The sequence below is a fragment of the Aspergillus oryzae genome, chromosome 5, assembly GCF_000184455.2.
Source record: "Aspergillus oryzae RIB40 DNA, chromosome 5".
NCBI lineage: Eukaryota > Fungi > Ascomycota > Eurotiomycetes > Eurotiales > Aspergillaceae > Aspergillus > Aspergillus oryzae.
This window is the reverse complement of record NC_036439.1, coordinates 64,109-88,888: the sequence shown is the minus strand read 5'-3', so window position 1 is coordinate 88,888 and position 24,780 is coordinate 64,109. Positions and strand designations below refer to the sequence as shown.

The window sequence follows — 24,780 nt, the reverse complement described above, 5'->3', positions numbered from 1 at the left end:
AAGTATGGGTATCATGATGGCGGGCTCAAGACTTTTTCAGGCTGATCTTCCGTACCCTAAATAGATAGTAGAGGGTGATCGCCCCAACGATGTTGAACACAAAATACGCCCAGAAAATGCCGTAGTTTCTCCAGCGATCCTCCCAGTAGATCCACCGCTGGGCAAGGTATTGATCCGCAGAGTCCATGGCGCAGTACTCACAACCGAATGTCGCGTTCATGTTATACAACTGGCCACCGGCGGAATTGAGATATTTGGCCATATACTCACCGCAGGTTTGGCCGTCGGGTGGGTCGAACACACTGAGTTCCGTCGAGCTACATTGCACAGGACGGCCGTGTAGGGCTGTGCTTCCAATACCGCCGATGTAATATGTGAACGGGGATACACGATACATGAAGATCCAGAATCCGGGGAGGGCTGGGGGCGGCTGCATCACACCGCTGAAGACGAACGAGAGACCAAACATGAGGGTGGCAATCATGGAGGCCAGTGCGGGCTCCCCGACCGCGCATACAACGAATTGGGCCATGCTCGCGCTATAGATGAAGAACTGGACGATAAAGAGCATGATCAGAGCACGGCGCTCGGAATCTTGATTGGCGCCAAAGACAGACCAGTAGAATGAGGCCCAGGAGCAAACGCCAAGTCCAAATTGGAAGGGGATTTCGACGATCATCTGAGAAAGGATGAAGACCTTCCAGGAGTAGACTCGGGACGGCCGCTCACGGACTTCATAGAGGGCACGCTGGGCAACAAACTTAGGCATGATCTGGTTCACCAACGTGTTGAAGATCGTACACAACAAGAAGATACTGAAAAGAGAATTCTGGAAACCTTGCTGCGTGTTGTCAGTCTTCCAGAAGGAGAACCCGATAAAAAGACCGGAAACAATGCCCAAAATAAATTTCGAGAAAATATACTCCGGTTGTCTCAAGTATTGCTGAAACACACGGCGTAGAACATGATAGAGCTGACTGTGTAATGGCATTGCGAATTCATCTTTGCTCTCTGCGTTCTCATTAGAAGAGGCGGAATCATTTTCTCGGCTGGAATGCAACCGATCGAGCTCCGCAAGTACGTCTTTATGCTCGGGGCTCTCGTCCCATACTTTCACCCAATCCGGTGTATTATTATCCACATCACCGGAAACTGTTTCGAGGATATACTCGGCCGGGTTCTCATGTTCTTTGCAGATTCGGCCGCCGTTTCGCTCGAAATAGTCCAACAAAGTGCGGGAGTCCTTGCCAATATCACCAAAATAGACTGTCTTACCCCCTTTCGCTAAGAACAATAAGCGGTCAAAGGTTTGGAACAACATTGCGCTAGGTTGGTGGATCGTTGCCAACACCGCCTGGCCTTGGTTGGTAAGTTTCTTGAGAAACGCGCAGATAGTCCATGAGCTCTGAGAGTCTAAACCACTAGTAGGCTCATCGAGGAAGACGAGAAGAGTCGGCTTAGCAGCGAGCTCGACTCCAATGCTCAATAGCTTCCGCTGCTCCACATTCAACCCTTCACCTAGTCTACCGACGACTGCCTCGGCATAGTCCTCCATTCCTAAGACCTGAATTACTTGCTCGACATAGTCATACTTCTCCTGTTGGGAGACCGATCGGGGTTGGCGAAGCATGGCACTAAAGCGGAGGGCCTCCCGCACCGTAGTGGTTTCAAGATGGAGATCCTGCTGCTGGACATAACCAGTTCGACGGGGGAAATTCGCGGCCAACCCCTTTCCGTTCACAAAGATATCTCCTGTCACAACACCAATCGACACTCGCTGGGCAAGAACATCGAGCAGAGTAGTCTTTCCAGCACCAGAAACGCCCATCAAAGCTGTCAACGTCCCCGGTTTGACCCATCCATTCACGTTATCTAGCAGCCGCCGGGTTCCGTCCTTAACGGGAATGTCATAGCAAACGGATTTCCAGGACAGGATATCCTTCTGCTCGGGAAGGCGGATAGAATCTGCATCAGCCCGGACCTCCGTTGTAGGATTTGTCTTCTCCGCCTCAATTCCGTCGCCGTCTTGCAGGTGGCTGGGAGCATGGCCAGGCCGAAATACCAATGCTTCAGCTGTGGACTTATCGGCTGAGATAAATTCCGTTGCCGTGAGGTAAAGGACATGAAAGAAGATCAGGAACGCGATCAGGATGCCGAAGTTGCGCCACAGATGCGAATAGGAATATTGGTAATTCTGCTGAATGAAAGCGTCCCCGGAGACAAACCGTTCGCCGGCAACTGCGCCCACGACCGAGCAAATAAAGGATGTCTCTGTGCCATAAGACGGAATGTAAGAAGTGCATTCAAAATTCCGGCCATGGAATTCATTGGAAACGAGAGCCTCAAAGGCATAGTAAACAGGGTTGATCCAGCGGATCCAAGAGAGCCAGGGATGCATGTAGGGCTGTGGTAACGTGAATCCCGTGTATACTACGATACATAGAACCAGGATACCAGCAAGGGCCATGGCCTGGCCCACGGTCTGGGTTAAAGAGGCCAAGCTGCGAAACATTCCTGACATGGTAAGAATGGTACATATCAGAAGGAGATAGAAGATGAAGAACTGAGACGGTTCCCGGCGAAGGTTGGCTAAGAAGTAGAGGATAATACTGAACACAGAGCAGCGAAGAATTTTGATCGGCAGATCAACCAGGGCACTCGCTAAGGCTTCAGTGAACGGATGCACAAAAGCATAGGCCGCTTGCTTTTCCACGATGGGCCGCTGAGCGTATAGTTGCATGATTTCTCCGATAGTGATCAAAGCATTCATAAGCACTGAGAAATATAGGACGGCGCCTTTCTGAAAGAATGCGTTGCTGGAATTTGGGGAGTTGTAGAAGACGGAACCAATGATCAGGGATAGGATGGTCTGAACAACAACAGTCGACATCGCCGTAGGCAAATCGTTCCGCAGACGCTGATTGGCCCGCCGGACACAGAGGCGGATTTGCATCGGAATCGACAGGAGATATGGACTGTTCGTTCGCGTATGGCGGGCTTGCTTTTCTTCGTGGACCTGCCGCAGGATTTGAGCGGCTTCACTATTTGGAGCGTGCTCCTGTACATATCTGCCAATTTCCGTGCGAAGATTTTGATATTCCACGCTGCGCTTCCAGTACTCCGAGAATTCCTTCGCACTTCGGGGCACCTTGTCCTCCATGCCCGGCCGGGCCCTTCGTTCCAAGGGGTTGGTGATGGCGGTTAAAAAGTCCGGGCTCACCTGCTTCTCCGGTCGTTCCCAGCCCATGCGCTGGAAATATTCCACCGCCGCGTCGCACCGCCCAAAGTAGATCTCATACCCCTCGTAGAGGACCACGACCTTTTCAAAGAGGTCGTACATTGACTGGGAAGCCTGATAGGCAGCCACGGCATGGCAGGAATTACTCATATCGGCGGATAGACGTAGCGCTCTCACAAACTTCAGGGCTGATGCAGCATCCAGACCTCTGGTGCTGTTGTCCCACGCACCAATCCGACAGTTCGACAAGAACATCTCGGCGATACTGACCCGTTTGCGTTCACCTCCACTGACTCCCCGGATGAAGTTATCTCCAACCTTGGTGTTGACCGTGTGTGAGAGGCCGTACACCGACATCACCACCTTGGTCATTGTGTCCGCGAACTCCGTGCGAGTCACACCCTCGATCCGTCGTCGAGGCGCACGGGCGTGAGCCGCGAACGAAAGGGTCTGGCCCACGGTGAGGTGTGGGAAATGCTCATCAACCTCCTTATTGTAGGCAATTTCTCCCCGGTGGTGTTTAATCATATCCTCATAACCCACACCGTTGTAGTGAATTGTGCTTTCCGGTTCCAGGGTCAGTCCGCCCATGCGACCACAGATCGTCTTCAGCAGAGTCGAACATCCGCTCCCTGGGCGACCCAGGACAAGTAAAAGCTCTCCACCCTCGAGCAGACCATCGAAGCCACGCAAGATCTGACGGCGAGGCATACGCTTTTGTCCTGCGATCGCTCTGGCGGCCGTGCGGAAGGGGATGGCGAATGTGGAGAGCACCGTCTCCTGATACTGGAGCGCCGATCCTGACCCCGAGACTTGAAGGTCCTTAAAGACGACGCCTTGCTGTGGTGGCTCAATGCCACACTCGTGCATCCGTCTCAGAACGAACTGGGCCCAGCGACGATGATCGAATTCGGGACTGTTGGGGTCGAGCTGGGGTTCATTTTTCGCATGCGTGGCCGAGAGCACTTGGCCTAGTCGGCTGGAAGCGATGCGAGACAGTGACTGACGCTCCTGTTTCTCATCTGATGACACCGATGAGGATGTGTCGGATAAGGTATCATCCTCGTGGTCGGGATATGTGTCGATCTGCGTCCCCGGGTCGACATCCGGAGCCACCTCGAACTTGGACGACATCCTATAAAACCGGTCAGTGAGGCAACTTGATATAGGAGGTGGTAATGATAGAGCCGTGTACCCACCTCAGACACAGGGCACGGGATGACGCCTCTAACAGACTTTCTCGATGCCTATGCTACGAATACACAACGTAGTATGTACCCAGCAAAAGGTGATGGGCGTACTTAAGGAGGGCGCCTGTCGTCGTAGGCCATCCAGAGTGAAGGAGTCAACATGATCAATGGGATGCCGTGGGTGGCTCATTATGAGTCCCAGATGCTATCTTTGTTTTCGGTAATTGAAAACCTGAAACCGCATACTGTGCGGATTTAACGTTATGCTTGATTGCCGGGCTGAGGCGTTCCGGCCCACACGTGGATCGCAATCAAAGAAAATGTCGGCGAGTCGGCGGTTCGTAGGGACCGACCTCACGTCTCATTGGTGGACTTCATCGGAATCCGGCCGGTCTCAGGCCGCGATGGTCAGTGCCTGAGGTTCATGAGGCGGAGGTGACGACCTTAAATCCGATTGTCACGGAACGGGCCTCGTCCGTTGAGGCTTATGCAGAGGTATATTAGGCATACCACAGTGTATCCAGAGGATGTCATTAGTCAAGAAGAACAATGGACGACTTGGTAGGAGTTTCCAGATCATCAATTCGGTGCTCTTGACACTCAGAACTCATCCCAGATCTTCAAGGTCAGCAAGAAGAAGCGGAAATTTAGCCGTCCTGCAGCTGCTGCGGCTCCTCTGTCCTCTGAACAAAAGCAGTACCTGCTGGAGCTAAGGGATCAAGGCCATACATGAAATGACATCGTCGCTAAATTTCCCGGAAAAAAGAAGGGAACGCTGCAGGCCATTTATTATGCAAATATGAAGAACCTCCGCAATCCTACTTCACGATGCCAGCGCTATACCGGGCGGCCAAAAACAGCCACTCGAAGCTCCCAAGGCCTCTCTCGCACACGCGGGAACACTATTGGCACTGGTGTCAGTACAGTGTGTCAAACAGAGAATGAAGTAGGATATTCGCGATACAGTCTGCGGTCAAGGGGAGTGCGATAGACAAATGCAAGTCTATATACTTTGCTAGAGAGAGAGTGTGTGTGTGAGTGATTCATTTAGTCGCAGCAAAACTGGCGCCCCGGGTTCTGATACTTCAACTGGTTTCTGTACCCCGTGTAAGCTCCATTTAGTAAGGCACGGGTAATAATATTCCAGAAACATTCTAATATCTGTATTGAAGTATAAAATACATGGAGCTGTATAGAGCCTGTGTATAATATTATATAATGCTTACACTGACAATTACAGGTGACTCGAAGCTTCTATGTAACCGAGTCAAACTGACACTGAGCTACAGGAGAAGATAAATATCATTAAGGCCGTTAACTTCGTGTGGGGCTTTCTGGCTCGCAGGAATTTCCGTCCCCCTTCTTTTCTACAAGGCTGCAAGGCCAAGGAGAAGTGATCATCAGGCTTTACTTGATGAGACAGTAGACTGGCGATATTTTATTCAGTGTGTCTTGGAATCTTTACAACCGTCTCATATCCTTGCGCTTTTATTTCTCTCGGCCTGGTCATTGGAACATACATGGAAGGTCGGCCGGCCTGCGTACCTACTTCGACTGTTGCTTTTTGACACCCGAGATGGGATCCACGGTGACGAAAAGCCACTGTCAGTGGCCAGATCTTTTTACCAAACGCCTCGATCTCCTAAGCCCAGCACGGACTTCTTTTACGCTCGAGAATTTGTGTTCCGTTCGTCGCGCTTCGGAGGAGCCAAACTACCTACAGACATGCTTTCAGTACTATGGAGTCACTGGGTTCGCAACTCTCACTCAATACACCTCGCCCTCCTGAGATGACACTTTGTTATCTCCTGAGTCCTCCCTATTTGCTGAAATCTTCTCATCCATCTCGCTCAGTCAAGTCTCCTTACTGTCTCTACCGGATATCATGCTCTGGTCATCGTCTGTGGGCTCTTGGTGAGCACGCCCAACCGGGAAGCCTAATTCAACGAAGAAGATGCAGGTGACTTGGCGCATGAATTGCGGGAAGGAGAGGCGGTGGTCACCATGAAGCAGCGAGAACAGCGGCTGCCGGCACTGCGTTACTGGATGGCATAGAAGTGCCCTGTCCTCACACTTGGCGCGAGAGCCTTCCGCTGGCACCGCATCGGGGCAGAGGATGTGCCCAAACGCCATCATGTCTGTTTGATGTGCATCATATGCGTAGTCACTGGGGCTGCCCGAATCCGGTGTAGGAACTTCAGAGGCAAGAACGATAACAGGGAGCTTATTCTCTCCGGGTAGATATAGGCATAGCACTGTCTGCCTCGCGGGGCAGCGAATGCAATGCTATATCCTTGTCTCACACTATCACGGCTTGACATCCAATCATGCAATGCGGCTTGGAATTATTGCTATCGCACCAGTGTCCAATTACCTGGAGGGGCTGACTCCGTCCCTGTTGGTCTCGGGTATGTAAAGGGCCTCCCTCGCCCGGCTGGTCGCATGATCTGATATTCTCTTTTCTTCTCACAAGGCTGGCTTGTATCGACTTTCTTCCCCTGAGCCTGGCGACCAAAATAACGATGTCAAGCCCTTCCGACACGATTATAATAACCGATGACGAGGAATTGCCAAGCCTCGAGGAAGTCAGCTCACGACTTAGGAGGGCCTCTCGCCGTGATTACAGTTACCGGGCTTTTCAAGCAGTCAACAATGAGGCGGATACGACACCATCACGCAAACGCAAAAGCACCGAAACAGAGCCGTCAACTTTGGTACTGGTTCCTCACAAGACCTTATTCCTCCTTAACTAACGATGGACTAGAATAATGCTTTTGAGGAGCTCCGTAAGGAAGTTAGCCGCATTAGCAATAAACTGCAATGCCTACAAGACGAATAGCTCAGGATTGGAGAGGAATGGCTCAGGGTTAGAGATGAACCTCGCCAGGAGAGGGAGAGGCACAAAAAGACGCAAGAGGAACTTTCCCAACAAAGAGAAAGGCATGTTTTACAATGCAGGATCTGTTACATGCAGCCAGACTGCTGGGTGACGGGTCTTTGTGGGCACATGGTCTGTTATTTGTGGGCAGGAAACCTTGAATCACCGAAGAGGTGTCCTTTCTGTCGAGCAAGCTTCACGGTAACTCTCAAATGCCACCCTTTTGCAGGATAAAGCACGTGTATTGTGTTGCTGATACGGAATTCCCAACGCACTGGGTGCACAACATGTTATCTACGTTAACAAGAGCCGAACCATACTCATACTGCACTGTTTAGTTATACAATAATATAAGGTAAAGGAGAATAAAAAAGAGTCTGACCCAAGAATTATTTAGTCAGGAGATGCTTCCTATTTCTCCATCGCATAGCAGAGGCCCCCAGCCACAGAAAGCTATCTTTGTCGCTACATGTACCGGGCCTTTCCGGTGGATCATCGGGTGAGAATGGGAGGACTGAGGCAGAGGAGAGGGGCAGCTGTATACCTGATACAAGCAGTTGTAAAACATATTAGTTATAGATACAACCATGAATACCATACAAAGGCGCGGAACATGGGTCTCCAAAGAACTACAAAAGTAGTTTAGCAGGCCTTGGGTTCGGAAAACTGTTAAAGAATATATGACCCGGGCGCCATTAATGCAAACAACTATACCCTGAACCCTCCGAAAGGATATGCAGGCTAATACAACTAGAACTATTCTTTTAAATACCATTACAGAGTAACATTACATCCTGACGAATTTGAAGCCTCGCTGAGGCTTGTGCTGGCCTAATTCCCAGTATTTGTGTTCTGCGGTCCTTGGGGCGCGCGGCTCCGAAGTGTTTTCAGGTGCCTCCGCAATGTCCAGGACTGCAGCGATAGTGCCTTCTTGCACGTGGCTGGTGAGCTTACCTTTGCCTCCTCCCTGTCCTTCTAGCATAAGCATCAGGTTGTTTCGTAATTTTCGCCGCAGCGCAATTAGACTTGGACAGGCCAGTCTAGCGTTTATCTTCCTCCTTCTACCAATGGAGCTTAGCATATATACAAGTATTTTCATTATAAATATCAAACTTGACCTATAGTTAGTTAAACACATAATTTATTGGTCAAACCCAAACTGTCAAGAACTTTAATGCGGACCAGCCACATTCGAATAAATGTGGCCTTTCCTAATTCCACTCGTCACTCATATTAATGGCCAGCTATATTTCAATTACTTACAGCTCACAGCTTTAGGCTGAAAAGGTGATGCACCGCTGCATTTTTACCGCTCCCCCCCCCCCCCGATGTTAGCCTGTACAGCATCATTTATTACATTCCTTTCACTATCGGTATATTTTGGAAGGAGAAAAAAGCACGATTTCTGGGATTCAAGCAAGCAGTCCTCAGGTAGTTCCCTGTGTCATGTTTGGTTTTGCTTCTATTTGAAGACCGGACTGACGTTCTCGGGCATTCAGGCCCCTAACTACATTTTGACCAGATACTGTCCCGTTAAAAACCATCTTTCCATTTTGCCTTGATCGAAGAGGCCGCTGAGCATCGTCCAGATGTACTATTCGCAGCAGATTGTGTTTGAATCCTCATTTGCACTGTCAAAAGGATGAACGAACCATATATTCTCACAGGTCATTTGTTCCTATGCTATGCTAGAGAGGTATACCGGAGCGAGGGCGCCAGACTGTGATTTTCATCATAAACCCTAAACCCTAAGCGTAAAAAGATACAGAACTAGATAGTCAACAAGAATGGACAACCAGAGTAGTACAGCTAGTACGGATTTAATATAACCGAAGCTAGACGATAATGCTTCCTACCAGGACTGAGAGAGGTTCACCATATTAATTGGATAGTGTGCACCTCCTATAGAGCACGCTACACTTGGTCCCGGTCAAGCTAGAGAGTGTCGAATGGCCAAAGATATGTAGCACAGCTTTCTGTAGCGTCTTGAGTCACACATTTTGGAACACAGAATGAGACACCTGTCATTTGGCGAACATTGAAACTGTTGCCAGCCATTTAATTGCGAAGAAATACGATAGTAATCAGAAAGTCCTTAGTAACCGACGCGACATGTAATGCGGCGCTCACAGCTCCTCAGTTATGTCTTCATTTCCAAGAGGAGCAAACCCAAGTTCATATGCGAATCCAATCACCAATGTAACATGCTGAAGTACGTGGTTAATGTTAATTGTATCTGCACGATCCAGCGACGTGTGAATGAATCTACTGTGATCCCCAAACTTAGACTCGAAAGTCATTGCTGCTGGATACCCATGTAACTGAGCTGACGCATGATCTGAACAGGCATATCCACACGCGGTATCCACATAAGGAAGTGTGCAGTATTGTCATTTTATTAATGCATGACTATACTAGTTACGAGAGTAGGGTCACTTACTGTTGTAATTATCATTCTGACAAACTCTGTCAGGCCAAGATCAACATAATCTGTAAGCACACCAATACGCTCTAGCCTATTAGTTCCCACCTAACCCATATATCCAGTCATGTCCTAATTTAACATAGCTTTGACTTCCCTTCCCTGACTAGAGTACGAATCAAAAATCTGTTTGCTTCCTTGCAGCCCGACCTCTTCAGCCGCGTAGAAGTGGAACTCAAGTGTGTTTGGTACATGCCCTTGAGCAAAATCAGGGTCCCGCAAAATGGCTCGCAACGCTTCAATTAGCGTTGCAACCCCAGAGGCATTATCATCTGCCAAGAGTGATTAACGAGGATTATATGAATCAATGCATTACATTCAAGGCCGCAGATGTGTGATACATACCAGCGCCTGGGGCATAATCTCGCGGGACTTGGTAGCACGGTCTTATAATGGAGTCCTGGTGGGCTCCCACCACGATTGTTTTGGCACTCATCCCAGGAATTGACACGATGATACTTGGCTGGTCCCAACCAGCACGGTCAAAAACCTCCACCGCAACGCCTGTTGCATTGCTGGCGGTAACTGTTTGGTTGATTTTCGTATAAAGCCATCTTGATGCCTTCATACTGTACTCACTTCCGTTGAAGAAGCGATTTTGAAAGTCCGAAAAGTCTTCGATCATAGTGTGCAAACTCAAAAGATCCAACTGAGTAATAAGTTTCTTTACACTTTGTGAATGGCGAGTAGCTGCAGGATACCTTACTGCCACTCGCTCTTTTCAGTACGTCTTTGAACAATACTCTCGTCTTCTGCAATTTGAAAGAATTCTTGGCTGGCACCTAGCGCGGGCATTAAGGCACGCCCCTTGTTCAAGAGCGACTGTGGTGGTGGTGGTAAACGTGCTGATACAGCTGCGGCAATAACGACAACATACTTTATAGCTTGCACTTTGTAAATTAAATTTCTTAAAGTGTAAGAGCGCACAATTAAGGATGAAAATGATTGAATTGGGTTCGAGTTAGCTTGACAGTCGAAGACCGTTATATGGATTCTCCAAAGCTTTATTCAGTGGATATGATTAAATCGTCATACGATATATTAGTAATGATATCAGAGACTGGTTGGAAGATAGCTCGTGGATGCCACTCATCAAACCAGTGCGACAGAGGTCGAAACTACTAAGTAAAATGCTGAAAGGCAAGGAAAGGAAATTCAGTAGGTCACTTCAATGATAAAGAGCAGATAGGCAGATGGCCCCACTTCCCGTAAGTGGACAAAGCTAAGATATGGGTTTAGGACCTTAAAGGGGCGCCTGATAAAATTCGTTGTAAAACGCACATAGGATTTGCTGGCAGACACTGAAGCAGTCTAGTTCGCATACAAGACTCGATTTCAGAGTGGTCCAGACTATTCCGTTGAAGTCGAGTCAACCAGACCCTCAGTAACTACCGTGTAGTTCCAATGCCAATTATACGAAAAGCCATCCTGTCAGGTCGTGTGACTGCATAATGACACTTATATTCATCATGGGGGCTTTTAACTCTGGCGTGGAATCATGGCGTTGCAACGGTCTAGGCACCCAGATGAACAAGCATAGTCGCCGTTCGCGGATAATATTCTAAGTTACCAGAAGTTGTCCCGTTCACCTAGAAAATAAAGTTAATCAGTATTCCTTGGCATATACTAACACGAGAGGAAAGTCATGCTCGACGACGTCAGTGATACTTTCATATCATGGCTTTACCTTGTAAAATCGATGTGCTCACTGACACTGACGTGTCTTACCAGCCCACGATCCATGGAAGCAGTAATTCTTTTTCTGATAAGGTCCAAGGGCTAGTTAAACATTTGATCTAGAAGGCCCATTCAATAGGAATCCAGCCATGGTTTCCACTTTCTACTCCCAGGCTGAGTTTCTGCACCAGCACTGCGAAATATCCACAAAAAATATTTAAAGGACCGTGAAGCACAAAGACCCTATATCACGCTTATATTCCATTGGCAGTCGTACACATCTATGTTACGAGCTAGTGAATCTTCTATAACTTATGCCGAGAATGCAAGGCCGTATTCACCTAGTGCGCCATGCGGAAGGTCTTCACAATTTGCGCAACGATCCCAAAATTCCGAACGCTCCTTTGAGTGAACGAGGTTTTGATTTCGCGGAAGAACTAGGACATCGCTTTATCGGCGAGTACTCCAACTGTGTCGGCGCAATCATATCCAGCCCGCTCCGCCGAACTATCCAAACATCCTTGACAGCATTCCGCCGGATCTTGGACTCCACCCAGTATGCTAAAAATTCCGGTTCTGGTGTTAATAACGGAGTGACTTTAGCCCTGGATGCCAATTTGCAGGAAATTACCGACCTGCCATGTAATACTGGCTCCACAGTGGACGATCTAACAATCGAATTCCCCGGACTCAAGTCAGAAATACAAAAATTGCACAAGGACTGGCATATCAAGGCAGGGCCTCGTTCACCCCTACCACAGCCTCTGACTCAGAGAAGAGATGAGATTCTCGACCGGCTACAAAAGATCCAGGCTGATTTGCAAAATAAAAAAATGAGCGACGACATTATCGTTGTAACTCATCAAGGTGTAATTGCTCTGCTAGCACCCACTGCAAATATTCCTGTAGGGCAGTGGCAGACCTTCCACTTGGTCAGGAAAAATGGGCTGCTCTTTTTGGAATGAGGGGCGATGAGTAGTTGTGGTGGGAAAACGTCATATTAAGAATGGCACCATCAGAATGGATGGAGCATATGGACAAGGCCATGCTAGGCAAGAACGTTCCAGTGAATTGGCATACTTGGCCCTATTTATCGAAATCGAATACAACCAGGTCTGGGTTTTGTGTTTTGCAATATCATACCTCTATTCCAGGTCACTCGAATGTGGCCACATATGCACGAGAGCAGAGGGACAAAACTACTTCCTCCTAAAGCTGCAAAATGGGGTCTCGGAGGGGCTGGGGATACTCCAATCCCCTAAAAAGGAAAATCGCTTAAGTGTCAATAAGCAATCTTGCGTATGACAGTTCATGGCGTTGACTTCACTTTTTGTCTCGTGCTATAAAGACCAGACTTTTGCCACTAGTTGCTTGAGTATAGAGCACAGCTTCTCCTCGCCACTACCGCTGCTCATCCTGCCAATAGGTGATCTAGAAAGAAGGATTACAATTTACAGAGTCATCTCCGTCCGCAGGGAGCTTTGTCGATGAGGGACCGCGAATCAGTTGTGATTCTGGGAAGCCTTCTGTTTGCAGCCCAACCTCTCATCTGTAATGACACTAGGAACAAATGGCAGGAGCTTATTGTCAGTTGCGCGAGTAGGTCCATGTATTAGACCCCATAGCGAGTCTCCTGACATTGGGCTTAGACTTTTACAGCATATATTGCTGATGTACAGATAGTGTCTTCTGATCGGACCTGACAATCCCTGGTTAGTCGTGAGAGAGTCGGTCACCTGGGGACATCTAAGCGCCGTTTTCGTACAGTCCAACATTAGTATTTTGCCATTATCCCCCCTCGACGCTCGCTTAATTACGATCAATCAATCAGCGGGCCGCTCAGGTGATTATGGTCAAAGGATTGAATAGAACAGTCTGGACCATATCAGAGATCATGATCATGGGTCAGTGGAATCGCTATTAATTACTCTCGCAGTTTTTGCCACCATCTACTTCCATGTATAAAGTAGAAATGATCGCTTTAACTCACCGTCTGCGAGCATTTTGAAGCCTCTCATTCTAATAAGCTAAAGTCATTTCAATTCAAGACTCAGTTTATCATCATGTCCTTTGACAGAGACCCAAACGTTGAAGTTGTGCGTAAATACGATGGTGCAGTCCAAAGTCTAGACCATGCGCAACAGCCATGGTCCCCTGAGGCCGGCCTACAGGGACCATCCGACCCCATAAGCGCTGCCCATCAATATCTTCTTAAGGTCGCCGATGACTACGAAATCCCTCAGGGCGTCCTTGGTGAAACTCCCACCAGGTTATCTGAGCCAGCCAGTCCAACGGGCGCTCCGTTTGGCCTCATATTGGCACAAGAAAGGCCTCGCTTTAGGAGCACAGCAGTGGTCTACCAGCAAACATTGGGCGGGCTGCCTGTGTGGGACGCCAAGCTTAGCGTGACTGTGAACGAGGAAAATCAGATAGTCAACTCGTCCAGCAGCATCGACACAGAAGCCTCCAAACCAGAAACCCCCCCGGATGATGCTAAATACATGCAAAATGATGTTACGGCAGAGGATCTTGGCCAGTTATTAAGGCTTCCAGTAAGCAGAGGCGGAATCTACTTCAAACAAGAGCAAGAGCAGAAGCAACAACGCCTTCTTGTCTATCGCTACCGCAAAGATGATAGACAGGAGATAGCTGGGGATTCTGCGCCTACCCTAGTTTTACCTGAAGTCCCTGAGACCATCAGAGAAGGACATTACTATGTGGTGAGAGAGGTTCTTTTCTCTCTCCCAATCTCAGGGTACGGTGACCTCAACTGGAGAGCATTGGTCGAAGTCAAGACGGGCTCTATTGTCTACTTGCAGGCGCTCACGGCTGGTGTAACTGGCTGGGTGTTTGCCCGAGACCCCGCTACGAAGCTCGGCCACAAAGCTCCCACAACAAGTGGCAGCATTGCTGACCTGAACCTGCTACGTGACAAAGTTTTCCTTCCTGAAACTGTTGTGACCACCCCTCAAGCTCTCACGGGCAGATACGCTGAAATCAAAGATACTGAGTTGCCTACGAGTCTGCCGCCAACGACATCCACTGGAGAATTCAACGACAGCGTTGAAACAGACAATTTTGCAGCTGCCAATGCATACTATCATATTACAAAGCTGTTCAGACTTCTGGCTGAGCTGGGTTTCCCCACTAAAACCTTCTTCGATAACACCAAGTTTCCCGTTTCTGTTGATCACCGTGGCTTCAACAATGAGGTAAATGCTCAAGCCCCGGGAAATGCAACTGGTACCGGCTCCGGAGGCTTTATTTTTGGCCGGGCTGATCCGAATCCGAATTCGCACATTGGTATTGCTGCAGATTTCCGCGTCGCTGCACACGAGTTTGGCCATGCACTTCTGTGGGATGCTATTCACTGGCCAGGATTTGGTTTCGCTCACAGCCCTGGCGACTCACTGGCTGCCATATACTGTGATCCTGGAAGTGATGCACAAGATCGATTTGATACATTTCCTTGGAATGTTCTTGTTCGTCGCCGCCATGACCGCGAAGTCAAAGATGGCTGGGCATGGGACGGACCCCAATACAGAGGAGATGGGTGGGGCCCGATGTACCTTCGCGAGCAGATTCTATCAACCACGCTTTTCCGTCTCTATCGGGCCATTGGTGGCGATGCGATCGGTGATTTCCACAAGCAGAACTGGGCGTCCAGGTACACGCTGTATCTGATCATCGGAGGCATCGCTACCATCGCAACAACTGCCAGCATGCCCTACCAATATGTCTCTGCAATGATATCTGCGGACAGGGATACAGTGCTTGGCTATCCCGGTGGTGCTGTCAGGAAGATTATCCGCTGGTCATTCGAGAAACAGGGCCTTTACCATCCTCTAAACACTCCGAGCCCCGGGGTCATGACAAGAGGGCCACCTCCAGCCGTGGACGCATACATCGATGACGGTAGAGACGGTGAGTACGACTATGCTCCTATGTCTGGCTACCCTCCTGGTATCTGGAATCGACAAGCTCCAGATGGTGGTCTGGTCAACCAGGCTCCCGTTGTCGGAGTTACGAATTACTGTTACGTCGCGGTGAAGAACCGGGGAACAGAAAATGCGCAGAACGTGCAGGTCACCGTATATGAGTCTCCTATCCCAGAGCCAACGGTGTGGCCAGCCCACTTCCAAACACCGGGCACTGTTGTGCCAATTAGCGGGCCGATCAGTGGAAACCGACAACAAACTGCTATTGCTGGGCCATTCCCATGGACGCCCAGGGCAGACGCCTCGTTTGATAGGTATAGCTTGCTGGCTGCCGTCCGTGCTGACGGTGACCTCTCAAACATTGACGCCAGCAGTGGCCTGGCATGTGCAAGTGGACCCACAGATATTGACAATCTCATTCCATTTGATAATAATCTGGCAATGCGGCACTTTGACCGGTAAGGATTCTAACTATGTCCGAACGACGGTGCAGCACTAAACACAGTTTAAATCACAAATACTAAAAACAGTGATCTTTTGATTTAACTCTTCCCTTATTTAGTTCCTTCGCATTATGCCTGTTGTGCTGAGTTTCAATGTTGGCTAAAAATGTCCGGTACGCGGAAGCTGCGTGCTCGCGTGAGAATTGCCCAATCTTGCACGATTTGAGAAGTTGCTGCTCTTTCACAAATCCTTTGGCTATTTCTGGCATGATATGGTGACTTTCTTGGTCTGTTAAGTCGTCCCGGCCGCGGAAGGATATCGGAGAGAAAAGGAGGGGAAAATTTGCGGAAGGGATTTTGTATTTGCATTTAGGATGTCTCTTTCATGGAATATTGCTTTTTGTATGGCTGGTCTATTGCTTGTAGCCTAAAAAGAAACGGGATTACGCGAATCCGCGTCTTCTCACACGAATTTTCTAATAGAAATTATAATAATAGTAAAAATAATTTTTTAAAAATTAGAAAAAGATTTTTTTAAAAACTAAAAATAAAAGATCTTTAAAATCTTTATAAAAAAGCTAGAATAATATATTTTAAATTATTAAAATTAATTAAAATATATCTTCATTATAGTGGTACGGGTAACCAGAGAAACCCGACCCGAACCGGGAGCCGGGTTGGGGCGGGTTCGGGTCGGGTTCTAGAGCCAAAACCCGACCCTAAATCTAGAAAACCCGCCCCGACCCGAAAAGGGTCATGTGATCTAAAAATCTAGATTTTCTAGATTTTTTTTATATTTCTATATAGATCTATTTTATATATATATAAAATATCAATTCAATATATATAGAAATGATAGAGATATAGAGCTTTTAAAATCACTATACTAGGCCTAATTAGGTAAGGCGTCTGATTAAGAAGCGACGCCTTACCTAACTAGGTTTAGTCTGTGGCTTGGCGGGGCCCAACGAGTCGGGTTGATCTAGATTGGCCCGGGTTCGGGGTCGGGGCGGGTCCTAGATCTCGAACCCGGAACCGGAGCCGGGTCGGGGGCGGTTTCTAGATCTAGGACCCGAACCCGGCCCGAATACCACTCTATCCGGGCCATTTAAAGCTACCAGACAGAATCCCCTACCAACAAGAAATATATATATCTTTAATATTAAGATGTTGTACGAGTAGGATTAACAACTGACAGATGGTAAACCACATAATGATGTATATAAGAACAAAGTATATCTTTGGTTAAAAGGTCCCGGTCTACTCTTTTAACGGATCTTGTATAGAGAATTAGAGTCTGACATTTACCTGTGTCGGGGTTTTAGGGAATCTAATCTTAGGCTGCAGAAAGATCGTGTTGATCCCTGTGGAGCAGTTCGCTGAAAGATCGCGCATAGAACTATTAGAACCACTGATAGTTTGCATCCAGCTGATAAATCTCGAAATAGGGAATGATATACAGTATTCCCCACAGAGACCAGCAGGATCTTGCGCACCCGACTATTTTCAGGCTTTGTCGATACAATCTTGCAATGTAATGACTATCCGAGTGTGATCTGGGCGAAAGAAGAACGGGAAAAAAAAGGGGGAGCTATGGCCGAGACGCACAGATTTGATCAGGAGGCTGTGCTCGGTCACAAGAGGAAAGAAAAGAAAAGAAAAGTATGGTTACGTTGCAGCATGCCAGCAGTTTCGGTCCTCAGCCGACTAGCAATTACCTGGGTTGAATAGGATCGAGAAGGGCCGCTCCCTTGTATAGAGTAGCCAGTAGAAACCCCAGCATATTCGACCTAACGCAGCGTCTCAGCCGCAGCTGAACATCACACCTATCACACCTATCACATCGATCACATCGATCGAGATCGTAGTGACAAATCATGAAGCCCAGTATTTACATGCCCCCACTTGAGTTGCAGGAGATAGCTTAACCCTATAGTAGGGCTTTAATTCAGTGTTACTTTCCTTCGGCGCTCTCCCTGCGTGGTTGCATCACGTTTAGTTAGGGCCAACATGGTCCCCGTTGATAAACACATCAAGTCTCCCAGTAACAACTCACGCATGTGCGCAGTTGGAGAAGTCACATTTGTTTCAAACCCGATGCACGGTGGAGATCGCGACAGCTCGAGTCTTACCGTTTCATTCCTGTGCCACCGAAGAGGTTCTCCCCTTGCATGGTGCTAACACTTAACAGGCTAGACCAGATACTAACGTTGCTAAACGTGCAAGTGGATTAGGTTACAGATTGAGTTGTGCTAGGAAGCTGTAGCTTCTTAGATGTGACTTAAATGCGCTCAAGATGTGATGTGACAAACACGCTTTTCCATTAGAAGTGATTTTGGAGTGCTTTATGGTCGCCGTGCAGAAAGTTAGCGTATATCTAACCTAGTAGCTCTGACGGTCTCTACACCGTGTGATAGCTGCATCAGCTGAAGCATAGACCCACCCAGCTAGCGAAGGTCGGATAACTCCTCATGTGGAGATTCCTCAACAGCACTATGACCAGCCTAGGCCATTTCTGGGAACACTATGCAGCCTAAGAGAGCTAGGGCATGTACTGCCTAACCGCAATCCTTAACCAGTCCACCCAGCAGGTCTCACGTTGAGGTGATCATATATAAGCGTGTTGAGACCATTTGCTACCGTACTGTTTACTCATGATCTCTCTCTTCTAATCGAAATAACTTAGCACCCTACAGGGCTCCCCCGACCTTTCTAGAATTCTAGGTCTACTACCCCAAAGGCTCGATACTATGGCAAGTCAAGTCCATCAGTCAGGGTCTCTACCCTCTTTCAAGCCCTATGTTCTCTCACCCTTGGATCATGCTATGGCTTGCTTCTATCTGACATCGACCATTACGTTCTCGTTGCAAGATCCGACACGAGGCATACCAGTTCTCGAAGCAGGTGTATCGCAATTAGTATCCAAGCTACCCTTTCTAGGTGGCAATCTGATCTGGACCACCCACCCCGACAGCACAAAGGTGACGGGAGAGATTCACCCACCAACTGCAGCCACATGGGACACATATCCCATGCTGAAGGTCAAGTATCATGCCGGTAAATATACCTCCATGTCATACGGAAGGATCAATGGCCCATGCCACTGCGGTGTGATCTCATATGATCACATCCTCCGTGAAGAGTTTGTGCCGTTGCCATTCGACATTGTCCTTGCTGAAACATGCCCTGTGTTACGATTTCAGGCGAACGTTTTCGAAGATGGTATCATCCTATGCGCAAGCTTTCATCATAACGTCATAGACGGGAAGGGAATGAATACAGTCATGGAAGCATTAGCTACATGTTGTCGAAACCCAACAAACGTGCAGCAGGATGAGCTTCCCACTGACCCGATCAGTGAAGCCATATGCCGCACGCGTCTCGCTGCTCTAGCCTCACCGACCCCTGATGCATTTGTGGTACGGAGAGGAACGAATTGCCCTATCCCAGCTGCACCTGAACAGGGCCTTCAGGCGCCCATCACTCGGTTACTCGTCTTGAGCGGGGAGAAAGTCATCCAGCTGAAGAGAATGTGCAAGGCATTCGTACGAAACGAGGCTCGCGGAGAGCTTCCATCCTCCGAACTTGGAAGACCGACCCCTGCATTATCAAGCAATGACATTATCTCAGCCTTGCTGTGGCTCTGTGTCCTTCGATCGCGAGTCCGATCAGACCCTCGGTTTCCGCAGCGAGCAAAATCGTACTTTTCATTTCCGACCGATGCTCGCATGATCATCCCTCAAGATCTCCGGTCCACGTACATTGGGAACTCTGTCGTTTCTGCCACTGTAGAGTCGCCGTTCTCGATTGAGGATGCAATCCAGTCTTCCTCTGCCACCATCTCCGCTCCTGATGAATTCAATCTATCTTTGATGGTTCGCCTAGCCCTAGCGGTCCGGTCCAAGTTCATGTCCATCGGTAGAAAGCATGTTCAAGATATGATTTCTTCTCTTGGGACAGGAGATCATGCCGTGTTAACCGCAGGCAACGCCGATTTCGCCCTGAGTAGCTTGCGGCATATGAATTTCTATGAGTTGAAATTTGGACCGGTCCTTGGTAGGGCTGCACATATGGATCTGGCGGATCCTCGAATGAAGAATCAGGCTTGGATTCTGTCAGATAGGCATCCTGGCCATAGCGGAATGTCATCCTGGGAAATTCGCATTACACTGGACCCGATGGTGATGGAGTATTTGCTTGAAGATACGTTGTTCCAGTGGATGAAAGTCACAGACTTATGCAAGTTATGATAGTGTCTTCAGTACGTATTGCCTCCACAATATTAGTCTCAGCACAAGTATATCATCGAATATAATCCCGACTGGTACCCCAATACATGCATAATCTTAAAAACAAAAAACAGAACAGTATTGGCATGGCTGTGCTTGCCCTAGGCTCAGTTTTGGGCGTCTCGCTGCTTTAGCAATAATATGTCGCCATTTATACTTCTCTCAAAAGATCTGGATATTCTTTATCTAAAAGACTAGAGCGTGTATTTTTTTACTTCTATAGTAGAAAAGACTAGTAAGTAGTTATAAAACGTACAAAGTCTATTGTATAATATATTCTCTATTCTAAATTTATGCTATTCTGCCACTTGTCCTGGAACGGAAAACCCTAGATCTCCGAGGCACCCAAGCAATTAAATAGCGGAGGGAATGCAGGCTGATGAACCAGTTCTCTTGATTTTGCGAAAGTTACAATCTACGGAGTACCTCTTCTTCCTTCATCAAGCTCGTTTCCCATAGCGCCCGGCTATCGAAGGCGTGGAAGGGCACTTGGAGGGCACAATTGGTTACATGGCCATGGCTGCTCATCAGCAAGGTAGCCGCCCCGTCCTTAGCCGCGAACCTCACAATGCCTGTAGCTCCAATGCATGAAGGTCAGTTTGATAGCTATGCGGTGGGCACTCGCGCTGTCGCCTGCTTCTTCCTGTTCAATACCTGCTACGCCCAGTGATTCTTGTCTATCCCATTCTTCTATCCGGCAGAAATCACCAGCTTGCGTACTCGCAGCCGTGGAGTATCGCTATCGGTCATGAACAATTGGCTGTTCACATTTTTGGTAGTTATGATCACCCCGATCTGCACTACTAATATTCGTTGGAAGTAAGCTCATCTTCTCTCGACCAGCTCTATTCGCTGCGCTAACTCTCAACCTGAAAGACTTAAATTATTTTCTCCGTTCTGAACGCTCCTTTTATTCCAGCCATTCATTTCTTTCCCCCAGAGACTTCACATCTATATCTAGAAGTGGTAGACTGCATTTGCGATTATCCTGGAGTGACTCGAGGAGTGTTCAGCAAAGGACACCGCCGAATTATGCTGCAGTTGTCTCAAACGCAGCAGCCCATTGCTCAGCGTACAGAGAGCTCCACGGTTGTTCTCCAAACTGAAAAGGCTACGGTCGAAGAGTTGAAGATGCTGAGTCGAAGGTCTCGACTTAACAGCGACCGAGGAGTTCTAAATACACTGGAGTCCTAGCCTTCAAAACGACAAGCTGAAAGATGAGAAGACAGCCAAAAGTATTGCCATTAGTAACGAAGAATTCTGGCAAATCCTTTTCGTATGTGGAACTTAGAAAGAATCAGATCTAAATATCCGTCAATTGAGCCCTTAAGTTTTAGGCCTAGATTACTAGATGATACCGAGTATCGCAGATTTGATAATACCTACTCACCTGGGAAGATTACTGAAAATCTCAAATTAATGGATTCCAGGCCCTGCAAGACGTCCGCTTTCATATCGTCGTCAACATCTTCTACTCCACAGCTTACCAGCAGAACTTTGGGATCCCGTCCTTCGTTAGTCATAGCATGCCATTTCATCAAGCTCTCTACGTTGCCAAGGCTCGTCGCGTGCTGGAAAATGTATAGTCTGCTTGAAAGTCTCTGAGCAACGTCGGTCTTCCTTGCCCACATTGAGAAGACGGGTCCATCGCCGCCAGGCATCTGTTTCTGGAGCCAACTATCCTCAAGAGCGTCACGCTGGATCGACGCAAGCTCCACCTTATCGGTTGCTCTCCAATGATCGAGTCAGGCTTTTGCACAAGAGCAGCGACGCATCTTCTAGCTGAGTTCCCTATACGTGCGTAGGATTTGAATATTTCAATTGCACGGCTCCACGACACAGCGTTGGAGTGATGTTTTATACTTGTTCCTATTTCGGGACGGATGCGCTTCGCAAGGAGGATGGTGACAGCCGTATAAACATTTGGGTAGAGTAAGTGTTTGTGCCAGAGGGTCAACAGTGGATAGGTTGAGGATTTCATACACAGCACGGAATACCACCAAGCTGGCACGGGCCCGAAAATACCACTCCGGTCGAATGGGTGTAGAATACATCCTTTAACCGATGATCCGTTTCGAGACAAGGGCTGGAGCATTGTACGCTCTCTGCTGGGTAGGCTTTTCGACTGGCTGTGCCGTGTGATATGACAAGCAGAATTGAGCCAGGATAGGCCCTAGCAGCAACATTCTGGCGTGAAAGAAACTAAGACTGGTTAGTCGCTTACAGTCTGTTCTGCGGTCATCTAGTCAGAATTTACGTACCGAACTCTGCTTACAATAGCTAAACGCCGGCGTACAGAGAACTGACGGTTCAACGGCGCGTCCAATTGAAGTTCATCCGAAAGATCACGAGTCCCGTTGATGAGGCCTTCATCCAGCTTGAACACCGTGATCGTGTCGGCAGGATTTTGCCGTCCGTCGTGAATTGTGTACAGCTCAAGAAGGAGGCTGTTCATCATGTCGTGTAATCTTAATTGGGGACACGTCAAACTCCATTATACATGGCCTTTTATCCGGTCGAACAAGGGAACCCTCGGCTTCAACATCAAGGAATCATCATCTATCATGTTAGGCAACGGGACTACTGCAGACAGCCAATTTGGTAACATAACGGGACGACCCAATGTCAGCAAAGATGGATTCATCTCGGAGGTCTGCTCTCTTCATACCGGTCCATCAGGATACATTCGTGCCAGATTCGGCGTACAACTTCCCTTGCAGGTTTCGAGCAGGCGCGTTGTAATCGGGAAGGTGAAGACCCAAGCTTTGTGCTATTCGGATTGCATGTCCACTACCATCCAACATTTCAAAGGAGGGTCCTAGTGGGGGCATGTAAACTCACTATGGAGCTAGGGTTACCGGGGCCATCTGCCAATCTATTCCCGTTAGGGAAAAGCTACTTTCCTACTTGGGCCAGATTGCGAACCCTGGCACTCATTGATATCCTTAAGAGCCAAAGTACCCTCCGAATGGCTAGGCAACCTCTCTGTTGCCTTCCAACAGGCCAGCATTATAAATCCTGGCTCTGTTGCGATGTCGATGGCTTTGATGCAATTATAAACGATACTCTGCCAGGCGGGACCCGAAATATCGTCAGACTGAATTTGGGATCAACTTTGTCGGCGTCGACGTCCATCTGCCAGGATGGCTAACTTTGAAGAGAGAGTGAATCTTCTTCGCCTGTCATTTGAGAATGGCAAGAAGCCCTTACCACGGGTTACACTCGGAGCTGTCAATAAAGATGGTATTGAACGACACCCCACACTGTTTTCCGACAGTAAGTACTGTTTGCTAACACTCATCAATCCAGGTTCTTTGCATTACGCTAAGGCCTTTGGGGAGGCATCGGTCGAGTCTACTGATACCGATGCCGTGCATTGGGTGGCCTCTTCGACTAAGTTAGTGACTACTGTTGCGGTAATGCAATGTGTCGAGCGCGGTCTGCTCGATCTGGATGCAGACATCGCCAATGTGTTACCGGAGTGGAAAAACCCGCGGATTTTGACTGGCTTCGATGAGAACGATAATCCTACCTTTCGGCCAGCCACCAAACCGATTACCCTACGGTAAATATGTCGCATACTCGCCCCGAAACTATCGTGATGTACGGTTCAGATGTACTAACGGCTACAAGGCGCATGTTGACTCACTCCAGCGGCATGGCATACTTCTTCATGGATCCTCTTATGGCACGTTATCATGAGTTGCAAGGAAAACCGCCGGTACTCCAAACGCTTTTCCAGTTCCAGTTCCTGCTTTTCGAACCCGGCGAACGATGGATGTACTCTCCCGGTATTGATTGGGCAGGAAAAGCAGTAAGTTCTGGAATGTTTGGTCGTCCGCAGGCACGATGAACTAACAATGTCCAATGTGAAAAGGTTGAACGAGTCACTTCTATGAAGCTCGGCGAATACCTGCAGCGTCACGTTTTCGATGTTGTCTCCGTGAAGGATGCCACATTCCACCTCGACCAGAGAGAAGACCTACGGGCCCGAAAGGTTAAAGCCTGGGTGCGAACAGATCAGGGTCTGCAGGAAGAGAAGAATCCTCTCTGTCAAGACCCAATCGCGGAAGACTTTGGAGGAGGCGGTCTATACACAACCGTGAACGAAATGCTCAAAATCTGTCATGGCATACTGACGGAAAAGTTACTCCGTCCGGAGACTGTTAAGGAAATGTTCCAACCTCAGCTTGAAAATGTTCTGGGTCTGGACAAACCGCATGATTATGCGTTAGCGTCCCGCAATGCTATCTGGAATACAGTCCCGGATGATATGTTCGTGGATTTTGGGATCGGTGGTCTGGTGAATACATCTAGAGTCCCGGGACGACGAGAGGCATATTCTCTCACCTGGTCCGGAAAGCCAAATTGTTACTGGGTTGGTCATCCGATACATATGGGAAACTCGTTCTAGCTGACTAACTGATTCTAGTGGATCGACATCAAAAAAGGAGTCGCTGGCGTATACCTCTCGCAGCTGCTACCGACCGGAGACCAGTCTGCTATTGAGCTGCTCAATGAGTTCGAGAGATGGGTGTACTCGCAGTTGGATGATTTGGAGGGCCTGGCAAAGCAGAGCGTGGACACTTCCAGCCGATAACAGGACCGATACGTACCTAGGCTTCTTTTTCGAATGTACCGCGTA

At 48.4% G+C, this 24,780-nt stretch overlaps 8 protein-coding genes across 8 annotated transcripts; 4 read left to right on the top strand and 4 right to left on the bottom strand.

Moving 5' to 3' along the window:
- Positions 1–25: 25 nt before the first annotated feature.
- AO090701000872 (uncharacterized protein) lies at positions 26–4,372 on the bottom strand (the record flags this gene model as incomplete). Its single annotated transcript, XM_001823603.1, has 1 exon — positions 26–4,372. The coding sequence occupies one exon, from the start codon at positions 4,370–4,372 to the stop codon at positions 26–28; it is 4,347 nt and encodes a 1,448-aa protein (XP_001823655.1).
- Positions 4,373–6,092: 1,720 nt separating this feature from the next.
- AO090701000873 (uncharacterized protein) lies at positions 6,093–6,561 on the bottom strand (the record flags this gene model as incomplete). The annotated part of the gene is made up of 2 exons (XM_023237114.1): positions 6,093–6,145; positions 6,297–6,561. 2 exons carry the CDS (start codon positions 6,559–6,561, stop codon positions 6,093–6,095), a joined length of 318 nt encoding a protein of 105 aa, XP_023092320.1.
- A 2,871-nt stretch (positions 6,562–9,432) lies between these two features.
- AO090701000874 (uncharacterized protein) lies at positions 9,433–10,583 on the bottom strand (the record flags this gene model as incomplete). The annotated part of the gene is made up of 5 exons (XM_023237113.1): positions 9,433–9,644; positions 9,722–9,822; positions 9,871–10,060; positions 10,134–10,478; positions 10,532–10,583. 5 exons carry the CDS (start codon positions 10,581–10,583, stop codon positions 9,433–9,435), a joined length of 900 nt encoding a protein of 299 aa, XP_023092321.1.
- Positions 10,584–11,779: 1,196 nt separating this feature from the next.
- Positions 11,780–12,430, top strand: AO090701000875 (histidine phosphatase family protein; the record flags this gene model as incomplete). Its single annotated transcript, XM_001823606.3, has 1 exon — positions 11,780–12,430. One exon carries the CDS (start codon positions 11,780–11,782, stop codon positions 12,428–12,430), a length of 651 nt encoding a protein of 216 aa, XP_001823658.3.
- A 1,098-nt stretch (positions 12,431–13,528) lies between these two features.
- AO090701000876 (uncharacterized protein) lies at positions 13,529–15,865 on the top strand (the record flags this gene model as incomplete). The annotated part of the gene is made up of 1 exon (XM_001823607.1): positions 13,529–15,865. One exon carries the CDS (start codon positions 13,529–13,531, stop codon positions 15,863–15,865), a length of 2,337 nt encoding a protein of 778 aa, XP_001823659.1.
- A 2,731-nt stretch (positions 15,866–18,596) lies between these two features.
- AO090701000877 (uncharacterized protein) lies at positions 18,597–20,096 on the top strand (the record flags this gene model as incomplete). Its single annotated transcript, XM_001823608.1, has 1 exon — positions 18,597–20,096. One exon carries the CDS (start codon positions 18,597–18,599, stop codon positions 20,094–20,096), a length of 1,500 nt encoding a protein of 499 aa, XP_001823660.1.
- Positions 20,097–21,092: 996 nt separating this feature from the next.
- Positions 21,093–21,796, bottom strand: AO090701000878 (uncharacterized protein; the record flags this gene model as incomplete). Its single annotated transcript, XM_023237111.1, has 2 exons — positions 21,093–21,246; positions 21,522–21,796. 2 exons carry the CDS (start codon positions 21,794–21,796, stop codon positions 21,093–21,095), a joined length of 429 nt encoding a protein of 142 aa, XP_023092322.1.
- Positions 21,797–23,278: 1,482 nt separating this feature from the next.
- Positions 23,279–24,735, top strand: AO090701000879 (serine hydrolase domain-containing protein; the record flags this gene model as incomplete). Its single annotated transcript, XM_023237110.1, has 4 exons — positions 23,279–23,700; positions 23,769–23,949; positions 24,013–24,513; positions 24,568–24,735. The coding sequence occupies 4 exons, from the start codon at positions 23,279–23,281 to the stop codon at positions 24,733–24,735; spliced, it is 1,272 nt and encodes a 423-aa protein (XP_023092323.1).
- Positions 24,736–24,780: the final 45 nt, after the last annotated feature.